Here is a 20495-nt window from a genome sequence, read left to right as displayed (position 1 = left end):
ATAATAATTTTATTTTCTTACGTTGTACTCATTGCTTTAATTGTATCTATGTTGTAATTTTTTTCCTTATTGGTTGTAAAAGAAATAAACTTTTAAATCTAGCTTGATTCTATATATTCTATAATTTTTTATTTTGTCTTTAATTAATATATTTATTGATTAAGAGGTTATTCTAATAGTATTAGTAATAATAAACGGAACAAATAAGTATTAGTATTGGTTATTCTAATAATATTTATATTCTATATATTCCATATATTGATCTAATATATCTTGCAAAATATTTGAAATGATATTTAAATTTGAAATAGTACTTTAATAAAAGAGCATTGCTACACAACGAAGAAAAAAATTCTCCTTATAAACAAAGTTATAGAATTGAAAAAAAGAAGATATATTTGATCAACAATAACTTGATCATATAAGAGTGTTATTTATTCACACAAGACGAATAAAAGTATATTTTTATAGTATATATGTTTCTTTGATTGTTTAAATATATTATGCATTTTTATCTATAACAATATATAAATATGATTTTTTTTCCACATTTTAAAATACTAATTTTATCCTTTAAAAATATAATTATTTATAAAAAATTTAAAAATTGACCATTATTTTTACAAACTTTTTATAAAATCGTTTATCTCTACTCTTCTATTTTTCTCTATTTATCAACAATTATTCTCTCATATTTTATGATATATTTTACTTTATTTTTAATAAATATAATATAATTTTATATATATTATAACTTAATAATATTATATTATCATCACTTACTAATATAATATTACATATATTTAAAAAATATGTAAACATAAATACTGTGACGTCTGTGTAGTAAAAGATAATGATAATAATTATATCATTTATATTTTTCTTGATAGATTTGGATGTTGATTTTAGGGTTGTAATAAATGTGGGTATGCCTAAAGGTAAAGGCTACGAAATCCTAATGTGAGGACCAATATTTTTACATGAACATTACGTACAAATATTTATTAATATGTGGTAGATGTAGGTGTTCCCACAAGCACTATTTCACGTTACGAATTAAACTTTATGAAAATAAAATTATCACCATGACCATTAATATATATCTATATTATTTTTATTATTTTCTATTCTCTCACTTTTCAAGTAGGTTCTGAATAAAACACTAAAACATTTAATATAGTATCAATAATTACCAAAGCATTCATAGTGTACCATGATGAGAACAGTACATTCGCAATAAATATAGTTAATGTTATACTTTGTTTTGGTGGGTGTATAATTATTAACGATATAATTTCTCATGAGTGGTTACATGTTCAATAAATTTTCATCGTTTTCACAATATGTTTTGTAGTTTTTATAGTTTTTAGATTTGTTTTCCTTTTCATTCTATATTAAGTACTATAAAATATTTCTATCGTACCTAATATTATCGTAGAAGTCAAGACATAAAACTGTTTAAATTTTTTTTTTCTTTATCTTTTGTCCTCCAAGATATCTTTTAAATACAAAATCACGATAGAGTCAATGCTTCAAAGTGTACAATATATCGGATGTATCATCCAATGCGGGAAGAGATGTTACCTTTCCATTAAGTTTTAAGAAAATTTCATTCTCTGTTCGTCAAGTTGGTAAGTGATTTTTTTACTTCTTATCTCCTCACTGAAGACAAAATATAAAAAGAATTTCTCAACCTAAGTAGACTTAAGAACACTAAGGCCAAAATAGCTATCTTTCTTGGCAAGAGGAGTGAGTGTTTTATTTATAAAAAAAAATCATACATGATCTCCACTCCCCCAAAGTCGAAAATCTTCTCACTATAAAAAATATCCATTAACTCTATCATAACTCTCTACCAACAAACTCGGCCCAGATCTTGCCCGAATTCCTTGCTCGGTCCAAATCCTGCTTGGATTCCTTGGTCGTCACCTCGGTCCATGATAGATATTTAATGAAATTCGTTATTTTATGACAAATATTTATCGCATCAGAATTAAAATGAGCATATTAAGATCGGTCATTCCTTAGACGATATATATATATATATATATATATATATATATATATATATATATATATATATATATATATATATATATATATATTTGTTTTTAAAAGAGAAGCTAAGAATTTTGACATAAAATTTTCATGAAAGCTTTCTTGGATGACACACGTGTGGTAACTTTTACATAAAATGAGTTTTTTTTTTTCTTTTTTTTTTTTAACTCGTTCAAGTTGAAGATAGAAGATTTGTGTGTATTGTTTTGGTGACATTTATGACCCACATGAATCTCAAAGGGGGCAAAGCAACCATTTATTTTTCTCTTTTTGGAAGAAAAAAAGAGAGGGAATGCTCTCAAATTATGCCTAATTTGTTGTCACATATTGATTACACTTCACTTATTGTATAGAAAAAAAGTGTTTGCTTTTGCTTAAAGCATGAGAGGAGAAGTTAAAGGTGTGTAAGCAGGATCACAAATTTAAACTAAAGATGGATCCATTGACCAAATTAGTTGTCCCATCATTTCTAAATGTACATCAAACAACAACATAACATTTTCTTTGTTAATGAATATTATGAATCTATCAAAAAGCTACATAGCAAATGATTGAACTAGAGTTCTACCGAACCCTTATAAAATATCTCTTCTTCTTTAATTTTTGTGTGTGTAGTGTGGGGTTGGAAGTTACCAAAGATGAATTTGAAGTTTTGATTTTGAATATGGGTAGAAAGTGAAAAAGGGAAATATTGAACTTTTCATCTTACTTTTTTTTTTTATGTTTGTTTTTTGTTGTGTTTAGCAAAGTGAAGGAAATATGGTGAATGAAAATAAATTTAGATGTGGGAAAATTAACGGAAGTTAAACTTGTTTGATGGGAGAAAAATATATAAAAAGGAAGAAAGATAAATAGAAACAAATAAAAAAAACAAAACTGTCAATTAGTTTCCTTTTTCTTTTTTCATCACAACATATTATTGTATTTATATACTTTTTCTTCTTCTTCTTCTTATTTTACTTACATATTTAGTTTTTTTCATGTGAAATCCATCCTGAAATATAAAATCAACGTTTATCATTGCTCAATGAAAGACTATTTAATTTAAACTTTGGTAGCAAATGATATTATGATATTATATGACTATATAGTAACATATTTTCATAACAATGCTAATAAGTTGTAATTTGTTAACTAAATAATAATTTCTTAATCAGATATACATTTACTTGATTAAATTTTCCATTGATTTGATTTCTTTATTTTAGAACAAGTATTTTGGTTTATCTTTTTACACTTAAAAATGATGAAATGATATAACTAGGGACAACCTCAGCTCCTTCTAAGTTACAACCAAAAACCTTCTTTTGGACATGGCTTCCTCCATTCTTATTTTCTTTTTCCACCCCCTATTTCTTTATTTACTGTTTAAACAAAAAACCTTACGCCTTTCATGATATCTAGATAATCTTTTACATTTCATATTTCAACTTTTTCAAAGTTATACTCTAAGGGTTATAATTACACATTTTAGAATATAATTTAAATTATATAGTCTGTACTAATATTTTGAACTCATTATATATAATCTGCAATATACATATACATGCAAAACAAGATCGTGTCTGTAAATCAACTACAGCAACAAATAACGAGTAGTGAAAGTAGAACGCGTGAATTGCTTTAAATATTGAAACAAAGAGATAGTTAAAGAATTTATTTCTCTTTATATATTCAAGAATGGAATTCGATTATGTAACACGCGATGAAATTTAAAAATGAATATTTAATTACTTTCAAGCTTTATTGAACAAAAATGTTTCGTTCTCAATACAACATGAAAAACTTAGAAAAGAATCACATTTTGATAAATAAAAAGAAAATTGAATTCGAGAAATTTGAAACTCAGAAGTTTCACGGCACCACTTATTTATTTTTTGAAAATTTATTTATCTGAATAAACAATTTAGACTTCAATTTTTATCCCTTTTCTGTCAATTTTAATCCTAGTGCTCCTCTTGCCGCTAAAGGAGTCGTTGGACTCGTATTACATGCTTTTGCCGTCAAAATAATTCAGAGTTTGAATGTTAGGTTAGATTTCACATCAAAGAGGCAATCTATGGTGATGTTTGAATTGCTTTGAACTATGACAGCAAATTGAGTCTAAGCTTTCAGATCTATATCTATTTTCTCATTCTACATACTAAATTGTTTTGTACTTCAATCCATAAATAATATGGACTTTTACGAACCAGAAATGGGTATCTAGAATTAATGGTTCATAATAAATACCCGAATTTATTATAGAGAAATTCCTCTATTATCATTTATCTTCCTTAAATTACCATATCTAAACACTTGAGAGCATTAACTTCACGTACCTGAAAATTAATAACGGTAAAATACCTTAATTTTTTAATTCAAATTTATTTTTTCTCTCCTTTCATTTTGTTCCCCATTGAAACAAAGGATAACAAACATCTGCACCTAGTTTACTCTATTTGGTTAAATTTTGAAAAATGCTGCTATGCGGAATCACAAATTTAAATACAGATATAAAAAAGGAAATAATTTATTACTTCGAAAACAAAAAAAGAGCTTCCCACTCACATTCAAAATTCATAAATTAATGAAACTACAATCCATAAATTTGATAGAAAATATAAGAAAGTACCAAATGTCTAGTCATTAAAAATCAAAATTACCAAGGCAGAGTTCCAAGTAACTTAAAAGAAAAAGATAAACTGATGGTAAATAAGCCTTGTATATCGAGCAACTTAGCACTTAATCTCCTTCAAGGCAGAAGCAAAGTACAGGAATGTCGGATCAGTGGCACCGTCCTTGTAGTAGGCTAAGACCAAGCAACCATCATCATGCATGCTCTCCCCAACAAAGCTGCAACATAAATCTTTAATTAAGCACAAGCAACAAGAATTTAAAAATAAACACAAACAAACTCATTTCACCGAAGGTAATACTCACAATTGACAGTCTTTAAGCTTAGGGAGCAGGTATTTGGTTGCCCCCTCAATGTGTTTCTTAAACAACTCCAGTTGCTCTCCTTCAAGTTTGGCAGTCAAATTCTTGATAAATCTTTTCATGAAGGTAACAAATGCTTTCTTGTCAAAAGTAGGTTGTTCCTACAGAGATGAAAAAACCTCTATTATTAAACCATCTGACAAATGGCAATGACATAAATTATATAAGAAATATACAAGAGGCATAAGGTTTGCCAAACCTGGAGTCTAAAGGTGTCAACAATATCTACAACTTTGACGGCCTGGTCATCAACACCCTCTTCATCACCACCTTCAGCAGAAGGGTTTGCCCCAATGTCTACATCAACTGCTCCTTTAACAACCCACTGCATATCAGAAAGAATAAAAATATATAGATTTAACTTTCACAAGTATCCAAAATATGACAAGAAAGAACAGAAACAAAATAATACAAAACAAAAAAGTTTGCTAACTTTGTTGAAATTGAAGGTATCACATAAGCAATCACTATTAGCTTTGGACAATCACAGAAAAAAATGCTAGAAAGCATCCGCAACACGCAACCAGAAATGGTAAAGGGATTTTCCTCGGTATATTATATTTGACTATGCAAGAAAATTATTAACTTCTCAAAAGAACGTAAAAAACGTGACAACAAAATTGCATCCATAACATAGAACAAAACTTTAGAAGCGTTGAAATTAAAATAGTACGTTTGTCATGTAAACAATACAATTACTAGCTTCCGAAAAGCACATAATACATGTTAAAAAATCCCATCCACAACATGAATGCCAACACGTATGAAGTATTGAACTTAGAAAGTTTTGTTTAACACATAAGAAGATTATTAGCTTATGAAAAGCACATAAGGAATGTGAAAAAATTGCATCCGCAACAATCAATCAACTATGTCTTTGCTTGAAATAATAATACGTTTGGTATATAAACAAGAAAAATCTGCATAACAAAACCGCATCTGCAACATAAAATCTGCATAAAAGCACAACATTCGACTAACCTTTCCCTCAACTTCCCACAACATCCCATTCTCAATTTCGTTGTAGCGGAAGGAGTCAGAGAGAAGCTCATCACCTACAGAAGACAGTTAACAAGATTAATCCATGCATACAACTATTATACACTCAAAAAAAGGTATGAAAAAACCAAATTAAATTAATAATAAAATAATAAGAATCACGCAAACATACAAACCTGCAAATCACAATCACTGACAAACAGGACTTACCCAAACGTTCGAATCAGAATTTTATACACAAACTTTAAGGGTAATAAGAATAAAAATAAAAAATCAAACTTTCCCGAATTACACACATGACGCTATCAATCAATTCAAATCGAAAAAATCATCCAGATCCAGTCATCCCAAAAAAGTTCAATACGTTACCATCAAAATCAAATCCAGAGATCTAAACACAGAAGCAAAATCAAATCTAAAGATTAAAGCATGTTTAACTTACCTGTGAGGAGGTCCTGGTAAACCAACATGTTTGCAGAATTTCTCTCGGATCGCTCCGACGATTAGAGGGTTTTGTGCAATGAAGGCTTGAACGGAGCGACGCGAGACAGAAGAGGGACTGAAGTTGGTTACGCAGCTGCTATATATAGTCCAGGGTTTCTAGATTCCTGCTTTTACAATTACCAAAACACCCTTCTCTTCATGCGCTTTATCTTTTCCATATTTTTGAGTTGGGCTTGTAATATGGCCCACATAAAAACAGGCCCAATATTGAAAACACTTCTTTTGAGCGGGAATAGATTTTGAACAGATCTTGCAGTGACGGAGGAAGACGCAGCACGATGGAAATGGAGGAAACTGTGGCTCGAGTAATCTCTGAGATAGAGGAATTCCGCGGAAACCATGAACAACCACCGCTCTCAGAACAAAGCCTAAGGGATCTTCAAATTCTCCTCAACAATTCTCTATCGGAGAGCCTCTACGATGAGCTTCCATCGAAGAATCTCGCTCCCTCTGCTCTCATTGCTCCAATTGCTTCCGCAATGGATTCTTCCCCTTCCCACCACTCTCTCCTCGCTTCCGATGTCTTCCTCTCGCTCCTCCTCGCCCCAAACGCCCCCGTTTTCACCCTCTTCACTCCCATATCCTTCCTCTCCTTCCTCCGCTCCCTCCGCCGCTCCTGCAAAGCTCACTCCAACCCAGGCCCGGCTCAAGACACCTCGCAAAACCGCAAGAGAAAGCGTGCCGGACGGACCCGTGCAAAAAATCCTCAAAACGACAACGATTCGGCGGAAATCAGTTCTCAACACGACCCCATGTTGCTCCTCCGCGTGCTGGAGAAGCTAGTCCGGGTAATGGACTTTATCCACCTGGACCGTTTTCCGGAAACTCTCCGGTCGCTTGTCCAAACTGTCGCCGAAATCCCCGTCACCGCGCTCGACGCGTGCGGGAACGCGGCGCAGTATAGCAAGTTGCTCAACCTGTGTTCTCGCGTGCTGAGGGAGGTTCTCAAACCTGAGCATGGCGAACCTTCCAACTCTGCCGCCGAGGTATTGAAGTCGCTCTGTCCGCTTGTTCTCATGGCGAAGTCACAGGCTCGGAGCTTTGCTATTGAATTTGTAACAAGTCTTGGTGACTGTTGCGATGGGGTTAAGAAGGCGCTGGTTAATTTTCCGAGGTATTTGGTGAAGAAGGCGCCAGAGAGGGCCGAGCCTAGAGCCTTGGCTGTGGACTCCATCATGGAGGTTGTTAGGGCGGTGGAAGTTGAGGATCAGATTGCGTTTGTGAAGTACGTGGTGCAGATGACTCAAGGCAAGGCGAATCTTCGGCTTTTGGCGGTTGATCTTATACTGAATTTGATGACTTCTTTGAAGGATCCGTTAGGTGTGGGGAGTGAAGGCAGTGAGGCGTGGGGAATGTGGTGCTTGGAGGCGTTGATGAAGAGGTGTTCTGATGTGAGTGGCGCGATCCGGGCGCGGGCTTTGTCGAGCTTGGCGCAGCTTGTGGGTTTGTTGTCCCGTGGTGAAAGGACTAGTGTGGTTTTGAAGGAGTTTTTGGGGTTTGGAAATGTTGGTGATGGTAATGTTGAGGGTACAATGAATGATATGCTGAGGAGAAGGTGTATGGATGATAAGGCAGCTGTGAGGAAAGCTGCATTGCTTTTGGTTACTAACCTGACTTCTCTTCTTGGAGGTGCAATTGATGAAGTGGTTCTCAAGACAATGGGCATGGCTTGTTCGGACCCACTTATCAGCATGCGGAAAGCCGCCATTACAGCTCTTTCACAGGTAGTTTATTTACTTTTCGTAAGCTATGGCATGATTTTTATTTTTTTTTGTGCATGATGATCTATTTGACAGACACGAGTGTTTAAGAAATGAGGTATATGCTTCATTTTACTTGAGTAGTTACGGAAGAATCTTGTCATGAGAACTGTAGGTTTTGGTTGGTGCTGTTAGGATCCAGTTTTCCTTGAATGTATTTGAATAGAAAGACTACAATGCATGAATTTTCAACTCGTCATTTCCCCTCCAGTTGGACAGCTTTTATGTTTTATTCTCTACCAACTGTTGTTAGGTAGCATAGATAAAATTGAATTACATTGTTGCTTATAAAGATGAGTTGTTTTTAGGGAAACAATGCTCTATCCATGGAGAACGCGTATCAGTCTGTTGTGATAAGTTTGTTCCACATGGCTGAATGAATACTCGGACTATATTTTTTTTCCGAATGAAATACTTATTTCAAATTCTTAAGTATGACTTGGATGGTTCCTTAGCTTGCCCAGTGTTTTTATCGAATTCTGCTTGACATGGTTTTGGAGAATTTTATGTTTGAAAAATTATTTATATAATCTTAGTAAATGTCATTGGTTGTGTATCTCACTGGTCGTCCCCCAATATGTTTTTCTTGGTTCCTTTTTTCTAATATGTAAAAACTGAAAATTAATTTATGAAATTTATTTAAAAAATGTAGGCTTTCAGAACGTTCTCTTCTGAAACAGTAATAACCGAGTGGCTACATTCAGTTCCCCGCATGATAACAGACAATGAATCAAGCATCCAAGACGAATGTGAGAACGTTTTTCAAGAACTTGTTCTGGACCGGATATCTAGAGCTGCATCTGCTTCTTCCTCATATAGTGTATCTTCTGATAGAAAGATGAAAGGAAAATTTATAGACAATGAGATGGAGATGCTTTTTCCCGACGGAATTCTGTATCTCCTGAGAGAGGTTTGCAACGGGGAGGTGAGCCCTTGGGTAAAGAAAATTTGCACAAATCTTGGCAAAAAGAAACGGATGAATCAGAAAATTGTTATTGCACTGCAAAATATAATCAGGCAATCGGAATCTATCTGGCTGAGTCATTCCTTGCCTATTGAAAAGTGGACTGCCCCGCCAGGTGCTTGGTTTCTATTGTCAGAGGTGTCGGCATTCCTTTTAAAAGCAGTAGACTGGGGTTTTCTTCATCATCATTGGCAGCTTCTTGATAAACATGAAGTGGAAGGTGAGTTCAAAAGCCCAATTGCACAAAAAAATTCATCTGAAGAAGAAAGCACAGAATGCAATACTGTTGCCTGGGCTAGTGACCGAGTTTTCCTCTTACAAACAATTTCTAATGTTTCTGTGGAGCTGCCCCCTGAACCCGCAGCTGATTTAGCTCATAACTTGCTCAAACGAGTTGTAGCATTCAACATGCATTCAACAGAGGTAATCATTGCATGGTATTAATGACTGAATTCGATATTGGCTTCTAAAAATTGAATTCGATATCTGGATGTTAAGCAAGTCATTTTCATCCACCAGATTTAAAAGTTCTTAACGAATTCCCTGGGACGTTTCTTTTCCTTATTATCATGTTTTGCTTCATATATTGTAATTTCTCAACACATAATATTTTGGTATCAAAATCTGTCTATGATGGTAATTTCTTGTGGACTAGACTGGACTGACGGTTGCCTTAAAACCAACACTTCTGCATGGTCTTAGCTGTGTAAATATCATTCTCCGAGTTCTGTGTTAATGTCCTATCTCTGTTCTAGTTACACTCCTACCCCGACAATGAAAAAAACTGAAAACTCTTTAAACAGCATTTTCATTGAACAAAGAAATATTAGTCCCATGATTATCTTAGTTTCTTGAGCAATTAGCCAAGCTATCTTACTTGTATATGGAACAGAGCTGGCATAATAGATTTATTAATAGTAAAGGGAACTACTATTTTCATTGAAAAAATTAGCTGGTAACCGAGTTAATAAATCTGGACAAGTTAAACTCAGTGGTGCGGAGGCAGAACAGAATGATAATTGTTCAGGTTGACGCTATGTAAATCATATAGTTAAAACGTATACCATATTGAATTGTTACTTTTGCTTGATAGGTTGACGCTCATTTAAAAGCACTAAAAACATTATGCAAGCGGAAAGCTTCAAATCTCGAAGAAGCAGAGGCATTAATCTTGAAATGGATCGACCAAGTTCTCACCAGGGCTTCTGGAATAATAGAAAAATTCATTTCAGATAATTCAGAAAAAAATGCGGAAGGAAGCTTCTTCACTCCTCCCCGAAGTAGGACCGGGAAAGGCAGGAAATCAGTAGCAATTTCCAAGGCATTGTCTAAAGCAGTTACAGCGATTTATACAGTTGGGTCTCTGGCTATTGTTTGCCCATCTGCTGATATGAGCAATGTAGTTCCCCTATTACATACCATCATTACTTCTGGGAGGTCTGGTCCTAAATTAAATAGCCTACCTGGCCCTTCAACTTCTTTACAACATGAAGCTCCTTCTTTTTATATTCAAGGGTGGCTTGCCATGGGCAAGCTTTGCCTCGCTGATGGGAAGCTAGCCAAGAATTACATTCCTCTGTTTGTACAGGTAGCTCCTGTCGCATTGATGTTTATGTTATGCCTCATTGACTATTATATTTTTTTCTCACTTATCAATATATACTCTGTTACAAAATACATATATGTAGGAGCTTGAAAAGAGCGAATCTGCAGCACTTCGAAACAACATTGTGGTCATGATGGCAGATTTTTGTGTCCGGTACACCGCACTTGTTGATTGGTTAGCCTCTTTTTACTGCCTTTAAGTGACTTTGAATTTGAAAGGGGGTAGTATTGTAATGGAATAGTGTAGGTTTCTTTTGTTCATTATGGTAGTAAACACGTAGCACACTGTACAATACGCAAAGCAGTAATTTTTGTATTGAGTCGGGGGAGAGGTCCAATATTTAAAGAAGTATTTAAATTTTATTATATACATACATACATGTAGTTGGTAAATCTTCTTCTTGTTATACTAATTTGTTTTCATGGAAGTTATCAGTTACATAACAAAGATCACAAGGTGCCTCTTAGATCCTTGTGAACTCGTGAGAAGGCAAACATTCATATTGCTATCCAGATTATTGCAGGTATTTTTTACGAGTCAACTAATTTTAATTTACGGCTTGTTTTCCTTGGCTTGTTTTCCTTTATCTCTTCTAAACGGGAAGGGGAATAATTATATTATTTATTTGCTAAACATATTTTCTCTTTTATCTAGAGGGACTATGTGAAATGGAGAGGAGTGCTATTTCTTCGGTTCCTTTTGTCACTTGTTGACGAATCAGAAAAGATAAGACAGCTAGCGGATTTTCTTTTTGGAAATATTTTGAAAGGTGTGAAGCTTTATCTTGATAGTTACATTTGCAGTGATATAATTTGATGTAAAATCTTTGTCATTGGGCTTTAACTGTTTTGTTTCTTTCAACAGTCAAGTCTCCACTTTTAGCATACAATAGTTTTGTTGAGGCTGTCTTTGTACTGAACGATTGTCATGCCCATAATGGACATCGTGAGTCCCAAGGGTCGCGAAAGGAAAGTCAAAGTTTCTCCATCAGGTAATGGAACCCCAGATTAGCAATTGGCAAGACAGCTATTTGTTTCAGATTATATATTCATATCAAATCTGTATTGTTTCTTTTACAGGGGTACTGATGAAGAGTCAAGGTCCAAAAGGATGCATATTTATGTCTCTTTACTAAAACAAATGGCTCCGGAGCATCTTCTAGCAACCTTTGCCAAGTTATGTGCAGAAATTCTAGCTGCAGCTTCTGATGGTATGCTCAATATAGAAGATGCAACTGCACAGTCTGTTCTACAGGTATTAATATGTACCACCTATGGTCACCAGGTTGTCATTAATGCTAAGCATATGTGTGTGTGTAAGGTCTTGGTAATGCGAATATATTGGAATAGGAAAGAAGCCTACAGTGCCTTTACTATTGTCTTATTTCATATGTAATTTATGCTCTAATCCTAAAATTAATTGTGGGATCAGGATGCTTTTGAAATTCTTGGCTGTAAAGAGATACGCATTCCATCTACTAGGGCATCAACAGAGTCAGCAGATATAGAGGAAGAAGGAGACAATGGATCTGCAGCTAGAGGAAAGGCCGTAACACAGGCAGTGAAGAAGAGCCTTATCCAAAATACAGTCCCCATCTTCATAGAATTAAAACGTCTATTGGAAACCAAGAACAGTCCCCTCATAGGTTCTCTCATGGAGTGCCTCCGCATTATTCTGAAGGACTACAAGAATGAGATTGACGACATATTGGTTGCTGATAAGCAGCTGCAGAAAGAGCTTATTTATGATATTCAAAAATATGAAGCTGCAAAAGCTAAAGCTACAGTTGCTGAAGCTGTGGTTGGAACCAAGTCAAAATCAGGTTCAAATCAATCACCTGATGTTTCTAAGAACCAGACCAAGGCACAAGAACAAGCAGTTGGACAAGGTATGTCAAGTGACGAGCTTCCAAGTGATTCGAAAGTGGCTTCAGCAATGGCAGATGCTGCAGCTGCAGCAACTGCTCGTTCTGTGCTCAGGGAAATAAACAAGGGAACGGGTACACCACCTCTTCGTTCTTGTAGTGTTCCTAAAGTCAAGTCTTGTACTGGTATGTTCAATTCCAGAGATGTGAATCGCATGGATGCCATAAAATCTGTAAGGAAAAAACAGTCTTTCGATTCTGATGAAGAAAACTAACAAACTTTTATTCTAGATTTTAGCATCCCAAAATCGCAGTTATATGCGACATTATGTTAATGTAAATATGATGAGAACTTTATAAGAACTGTTCTGATAAAACCTGAAGAATCTGTTGAATGTGTGTTCAGACCACAAAAGAAATTCTTTAATTACTATAAAGTAATAAAAGTTAAGAATACAAAATAATAACCAATAAAGTGTATGTATGATACTTGATTGCAAGTGTATATATTGCTTTATTGTGAATTTCAGAAAATAATTTAACAGATCAGCACAGTTTCATAAACCAAAAGGCTGATCAGCAGAAGAAAACATTACAAAAAAACGTCTTTCATTTAAGTTTTTTGTCCGTGTGCTCTTTAAGATGCCAATCCTTTCCCTCTTCAATGCAAGCGACAACATGATTCATAAAATTAACTGAGGATGGTTCCTTGTACGCACAACATGTACAAATATGCCTTCATGAAATAACATTTAAACATGATGACACGTACAAAATCATTATGAGACACTGTTGCAAAACAACCAAACCAATCATAGAACACCCAACACTGACAATCAAAGCAACATAAACTTGTCATGTGGCCCTTAACTCCACACCCACAAAAGCAACTAGATTTAATCATTTTTTTCTTGTCATGTAGATGGCCCCACGTTTCACCTTCCTTAGCCTATTAGGTGACATAACATTGGTAAGTGACCTTCCGATTCTAGGTGAAACCATAAAAAATATGTGTATTTGTTCACAAATATAATAGTACTTTTTCTCTTGAGAAATATTTTAATAATTTCGTCCTCAGAAGTATTTCAATTAATATATTATCTATCAGTAATCTGTTGATAAAGTTAATTGACATTGAATATTTTAATAACATAGGTTGTTATTAACTAAATATAATAATTGATGAAGTTAGAAGTAAAATTGGAGCCACAAATCTTTCGTTTGTTTAAGTTGGACTCAGCAAATTGACACTAATAATATTTGTTCATATAACCACCCATATCTTAGATTGGTCTCATTTTTAACATACTTATGGAAGTATTTTTTAACGATGATTGCCGAAATGAAACGTCTAATAAGATATAAGTTTAACTTATCTATAAGGGATATATTTACTTGATTATTGTTAAAAAGACGTTTTATACAAAGACTCGTTTGAGTCAGTCACTAAGACTAACCATCAATTATGATACTATTAAAGGATCTTTTGAGGAATGATCAACACTGAAGATGACAAAAATATTTGTGTCCACATGTATTCACGGATAAGATTCATGACGGATAGTTATTACTCGTAGGTACTCATTACCTATGAGTGACGGGTAGCAGATATTTTAATATTCGTTTATAAATAGGTCGGGTGCAATATTATCCGTACCTGCAAGTATATGTTACCTGCAAAAAAATTAAAATATAATTTATATTTTATTTTATATATTTTTGTAATTTTATTTCATAAATTTATAAAATATTTTTTTTAAATGGGTATTTGATGGATAACAGAACGGGTAACATGTGAATTTTTTTATTGCAGGTAGGCATTGTCCATGTCCAACCAGACATGTCGCCATCCCTAATCAATACCAATAAAATACGAGCTTAATTCACACATAAGGGATTGACACCATTTTCAACTCAAAACTATAAATCAATAAATTTATGGGTTTTCATCTTATATGATGTTCAACTTTTTTATTTTTACTCAATATAATATTTAGACTTACTTAAATATCCCAACACTTGTCAAATATCATTTATTGCCTCCCAAAATGTTTAAGAGTAAAATATATATTAAACTATATAATAATAGAAAACAATGTCAATTTTCTTGATTAATAATGTATCTACCCTACTCATTATTATAATTAGCTATGTATGTTAACATGTCTAAAACCCGATAGTTAGGGATGTAAGTATGAAATCCAAAAAATATTTTAACCACATGAAATAAGAAAAAGATAATATTTACTTGATATATGATAAAAACATAACTCATTGATAATATTTATATGTCAATACACACTTTATATCCGTAGGTCTAAAAATGTTATAAATACATGTCAGTATAAGAAGTACAATCTATCTCATTATTTACTTAAAATTTTACTAACTTGATCGATAAAAAATTCTTATCAAAATTGGATCATATGTTAATAATTCGGTCAGTCTACTTCAGAGACTGGTCAACAAAATTCAATAAAAGCAAATAATACCTTATATTAACATGATTTGTTCTTCTATTTTTTACTCTTTTCAATATCTACTTATCCCACTTACTACATAATACATTTCAATATATTGATTATAATTAATACGACCATAGATTATTAGACAAACTGCTCTAAAAAGTTCACATATCAAACTTAGCTAAGTTAGATACAACAAGCAAACTTAATTATAGTCAATTATTTGTACATAAAATAAAATTAACTACCCGTATCAATCAATTATAATATATTAATCACATAGCAAATCAAGTTATCCAAATCAAGCTTCTCAATAACTACTTCAATCAAATTATTAATCATTGTCAAAACACTTTCAATATTTAAATACAATTTCTCTTACACAATTTTACACATTCTTGATACAATTAACAATAATTACTCGTACAATTAACACGCATTAGAGGAAGATTTAAAAAAAAAAATTAAAATGCTTCTGCAGCGAGAGATTATAAATGATTTGACTCATCAGTTTGAAACGAAAAGTTCTTCCACAAAAAAGTTTTGGTATAACATTGATTCTCCTTTCAGTTCCCATTCGTGTTTATTATTGCTCAGTAAACAACACCTTCTCCCTCTTCCATTCCATCCCCAGAAAATTTATAAATCTTATAAATCACTGCAACGTTTAATTTCTCTCGATCTTAATTTGTTGTAATTAGGTTTTGCTCAATCAATTTCATTCAGCATGTGCCACTGCTCCACTCAAATTCCGAGTTAGTTAGGGAAGTAGCTGTTTCTGCCATGGAAGGTAACAAGGACGAAGCATTGCGCTGCGTTCGGATCGCAGAGGAAGCAATCGCGTCGGGGAACAAAGACCGCGCCGTCAAATTCCTCAGAATCGCTCAGCGACTAAACCGCGATTTGCCGATTCAATCATTGCTCCAAAAGTGCGAGGGCCTCGATTCTCAGTCATCCACCGCTGCCGCTCATGGCGCGCAGGCCAGCGGTACTTCTTCGCGGCGCGAACCTTTGAACGGGGAGAGGAGTCACGTGAGTTACACTGAGGAGAACGTTCGGCTGATTAGGGAAATCAAAGGAAAGAGCGACTACTACGCGATTCTTGGATTGGAGAGGAGTTGCTCCGTCGAAGAGATTCGGAAAGCGTATCGGAAGCTCTCGCTGAAGGTTCATCCCGATAAGAACAAAGCGCCGGGCTCAGAAGACGCGTTCAAGAAGGTCTCGAAGGCTTTCAAGTGTTTGAGCGATGACGGTTCTAGAAGAATGTATGACCAGACGGGAACCGTCGATGATTTCGACCAGGGCGAGGTGAATCATTTCCGGCGGAGGAGGAGAAGGACGACGACGGCAACCACGACGCGCGATTTCTTCGAAGACGAGTTCGATCCTGACGAGATATTTAGGGCTTTCTTCGGACACTCCGATGTGTTCGGGAGGAACCATGTTTTCAGGCCCCGCGGCATGGGGAATCCCCATAGGACTGAGGTTAATGATGGATCCGGAGGGAGGCATCACAATGTTATGCTTGTGATTCAGCTTTTGCCGCTTTTGATTATTGTTCTGCTCGCGTACTTACCGTTTTCTGAGCCTGAGTATTCCTTGCACAAGCATTATAACTACCAGATTCCGAAAACGACTGAGCTGCACGGTGTGCAGTTCTTCGTGAAATCGCAGGAGTTTGAAGCGAATTATCCGGTGGGGAGTGATGCTCGTGTGGCGGTTGAGGAAAGTGTGTTAAAGGATTACCGGAGTATGCTTCGGAGATACTGTCAGGTGGAGATGCAGAGGCGGAGTTGGAATAGGAATCTGCCTACTCCTCACTGTGATAAGCTGCAGAACTTTGCAGTCATGGCATGAAGGTAACTTTTTGTCTATTCACTTTGTTTCGGTCAAGGAATTGATCGGATTGGGTTAGTTTTTTCATGGATTGGAATGTGTTTATTTATCACTGTTATTTGTCGGATTATGATTGTTTTGAACTTAAAAGCGGTTTGGATAAATTCATTGGAACTGCGAGAGAAGTTTTCTGAGGAGGAGATAAGAGGAAGTAACTTTTGCTTGCTGTCCAGGGTTCCTAGCTTTGTTTTGCATTGATTTCTAGGGTGTGGTCAGTTGATATGGCTATTTTATTGCTCTGATTTAAAATTCTAATTATCTCATTAGGTTATATGCTAGTGAAGTGGCATTCAAATTAAGCTTTAAATACTGGGGTTCGTTTGACAATCTAGGTTTGTTAGGGTGCATCTATTAATGAGTTGCTCATGTATGCCTGCAACTATAGTACTGGTTTAGTTTGCTTGCTGAAAAAATTAGTTAACTAGAGTAGTGGCTTCTCGCCCAGCTTGCTTTCTGTTAAAAACTGTTTAGCACTGTTTCAGTGCGAAATGAAATGAAATTGAGAGAATAGAAATGGTGAAGAAATATAAAGGAATGAGGAAGTGAAGGGAAAGACATAAGAAATTAATAATAAAAAAAAAGACTAGTTCACTTTTTTTAAAAAAGTGTCTAGTAAGAAATGTCTTGTAACCAACAGAAACAAGGTATATTTGGGCATCCTGAACAGCAACAAGAAATCCATGTACACAGTTTTACGACCTAGGGGAGGACTATATCTTCCACAAATTAAGCAGTGCCGCAATGCATAGTTGCATACACGGGAAGAAAACATGAAATTCCTGCACGTATTCAACCCAGTTAATCTTTAATTATTCACGAGGACCAAGAGTATTCATGACTGATGAGTATTTCAGAGAAAAAGTTGGGAGCCACAGATGACAGAACCAACAATCCTTCAACAGCAAGATGGGTGAGTCAGAAGCAACAAACACAACATTTTCAATCAGCGCTTGCATGAATTTGTCACAGGTATCAAATTATCACTCAAAACTTAAAAGTTGTCCAAATAAATGAAAGAGGGCACCCAAAGCAACTTAGAACAAACAGTGAATATATCCAAGCCGTTTATGCAAGAACTCAACCTGGGTTATCAATCTAAGTCCAAAATTTTATGTCCAACTTAAAAAAGTTTTTTATTAATAAAGCTGGCACCATAGGAAACAAAAAGTGAACCATCATACAAGAATTCAACATTGGTATGAATCAACATCCATAATATTTTATATTAAACAACTTTGAACAAAAAAGGCTATTTTTTGATACAAATTCATAGAAAAACAATGCGAAAGAACTAACTTATGATCAACAAACTTTACTTTTGCTCCCCTTTCTCCTTGTAAGTATATCCCCAACCCAATACTGGTTCTATTGCTCCTCTTCCTCTGTTTATTCCTATGATCCCTATTCAGCCTGTCCATTTTACAGATCTTCCTCCAAAGTGAGGTAGAGGGGGGATTCGAATTCTGGTGCCCAAATTGGCAAGATACTTGAGAAGTTTTTGCCTTGGATTCAATTATCAACACTAAAGAAGGGCAGGGAAGGGATAGAGAAGCAACTGTTGATAGATTTCCTCTTGTTTCATAACTTGTTTGAGGGGAAAGGCAATTAGGTGAGTTTTTCTTTATCGGCAAAGAGAAAGATATTGATAATTGAGGTATAATGGGTAGTCAACCCATATACAATTCAGATGTAGTTATAGAGTTCTGATACAATGCATAGGGTTAAAAGACCAGTCAGGAAAAGAGAAAGAAACCCCCCCTCAGATTGGACATAACTAGGACCATGAACTGAAAATAACAAATTTAACAACTAAACTCTCTTATTTGGTATATCCACTCTAAACACTTCTATCCAAAACATACTATTGAACATTTTATTTTCTCTTTTCTCCATGGCTGTGTTCAGTTGTCAATTATCATTCCAATTCTAATTTGTCACCGTCATGCTCTTCTTTTTATAATTATACTGTTTATAGTTCCTTGACAAGCCACGCCAGATGCAAATTCTCATCCCTGCCCCCTCTCAACAAAAGTAATAAGAACGAATTAAAATATTCATATCATATTATATATTTAAAGAAGGGTCTTTAATACATCTTTCAAAATGGCTGTATTTCCTTTAGCACCCTTTGATGTACTTTTTCTCAGTTCTTTTATGTTGTATCCTTTCCTTGCAGCGTCAGTTGCTGCAACACCAACTTTTTCATGGCTTAAGGAAGTATTGTATCACTTGCTGAGTTTCTGTGCACATTTTTTTTTCAGGATATCAAATATATCCGTGGGAGTGACTCTTATTATAGGCTGTATCCTAACTGAGTAGCTTCCAGTCTGTTGCTGTACACTTTTTCCTGTGAGAAGTCTCTGATGAATGTGCTGAAACATGTGTTTGTATTGTTTGAGGGATATATAGATGTGATTATCTATTATGCTATACGCGATTGTTAATGACGCATAACATGTCAGCAAATAATTACACCAGTCAAAGTCATAAAAGTATCATCAGTGTTGGACATTTATTTATATACAAGCCCAAGCCCAAGACCCGAGTTTTCTTAGTTACTTGAGGGTAAGAGGTTATTTTAGTTGTAGGCGTATATGTGATGAAGGAAAACAACCTATTGCTTCATTAAGGTGAATCACTATTTCGTCAATTAAAGAAGTGTTGCAGTCATCTTATTGAATTTGATTTTGACCAGGTTTGTGAATTTTCCTTTTCTATCTGGTAAGAGTATTAATTTTGTGTGATTGGTTATGAAATGTTGGACTCTGGTAACGCCATTCCACTGTAAAAAAGTTGGCAAAATAATAATTTAATGCCTCTTGCTTACTCATACAGTTTCAATTTAGTTCACTTCCCAATATATGAAACTTTCAAGTGATTAGGATGTGAAAAATAGGATGCCTTTTCGTTATTTTACCCCACCCCTTTATGGATTTGAATCATCCAACGTAGTTGGACTTCAAATCTTCAAACACATTTTCACGTTTACTTCTTCTAGTTCCATGGCTCATTAATTGGTATTCTATTATCTAACACTTTCAAGTATTGACATATTCTGTTACCTACTGTATGAAGAAGATTCTTTTTGCCCCCTTGTTTACGCCTTTGCATAACACCCACTGCACAGAACTGCCCCATAAAAATGTGGAAAATTGATTTAGTATAAATGATCTGTAAACCCTTCTTTACTTTATTTGAAGACATTTGGTCAACGTTGTATTATAAACTGTTTTGTTAGCTAAAAAAAGTTATGTTTTTTTGGCATCTAATAAGAGTGCTCTGTTTCATTCTGTAAATAAAGAAGGGAGGGGTCGACATGAAAGCTGAAATATAGTATAGGGAAGAGCAGAAAGCAAAGAAAAGCATGATAAAAAGCATGTGAAGTGAAGAGTAAAAAAGT

At 34.6% G+C, this 20495-nt stretch overlaps 3 protein-coding genes across 10 annotated transcripts; 2 read left to right on the top strand and 1 right to left on the bottom strand.

Annotated features, from left to right (window-relative positions):
- Positions 1–4554: 4554 nt before the first annotated feature.
- Positions 4555–6686, bottom strand: LOC114163087 (translationally-controlled tumor protein homolog). Its single transcript, XM_028047165.2, has 5 exons — positions 6479–6686; positions 6019–6092; positions 5237–5362; positions 4981–5138; positions 4555–4893 (listed from the first exon to the last, which is right to left on the bottom strand). The coding sequence occupies exons 1-5, from the start codon at positions 6504–6506 to the stop codon at positions 4776–4778; spliced, it is 504 nt and encodes a 167-aa protein (XP_027902966.1). The 5' UTR covers positions 6507–6686; the 3' UTR covers positions 4555–4775.
- A 98-nt stretch (positions 6687–6784) lies between these two features.
- On the top strand, positions 6785–13111 carry LOC114163086 (binding protein). Its single transcript, XM_028047164.2, has 9 exons — positions 6785–8264; positions 8953–9687; positions 10358–10852; positions 10953–11044; positions 11306–11393; positions 11525–11639; positions 11735–11861; positions 11950–12124; positions 12302–13111. Exons 1-9 carry the CDS (start codon positions 6819–6821, stop codon positions 13007–13009), a joined length of 3981 nt encoding a protein of 1326 aa, XP_027902965.2. The 5' UTR covers positions 6785–6818; the 3' UTR covers positions 13010–13111.
- Positions 13112–15720: 2609 nt separating this feature from the next.
- On the top strand, positions 15721–19765 carry LOC114163119 (DnaJ heat shock amino-terminal domain protein (DUF1977)). 8 transcript variants are annotated; one of them, XR_014984646.1, is made up of 4 exons: positions 15721–17058; positions 17950–18064; positions 18521–18704; positions 19357–19765. XR_014984646.1 is itself a non-coding variant. In XM_085666921.1 (2 exons), exon 1 carries the CDS (start codon positions 15983–15985, stop codon positions 17054–17056), a length of 1074 nt encoding a protein of 357 aa, XP_085523047.1. In that variant the 5' UTR covers positions 15721–15982; the 3' UTR covers positions 17057–17058; positions 19272–19765. The 8 variants fall into 8 exon arrangements, 2 of the variants coding, with proteins under 2 accessions (XP_085523047.1, XP_085523046.1); XR_014984647.1 differs by lacking the exon at positions 17950–18064; XR_014984643.1 differs by lacking the exon at positions 18521–18704.
- The last annotated feature ends 730 nt before the right edge of the window (positions 19766–20495 follow it).

This window comes from Vigna unguiculata, chromosome 9 (genome assembly GCF_037176805.1).
Source record: "Vigna unguiculata cultivar grain cowpea cultivar isolate G323 ecotype 2 chromosome 9, ASM3717680v1, whole genome shotgun sequence".
NCBI lineage: Eukaryota > Viridiplantae > Streptophyta > Magnoliopsida > Fabales > Fabaceae > Vigna > Vigna unguiculata.
This window is presented reverse-complemented; position numbering and strand designations above follow the sequence as displayed.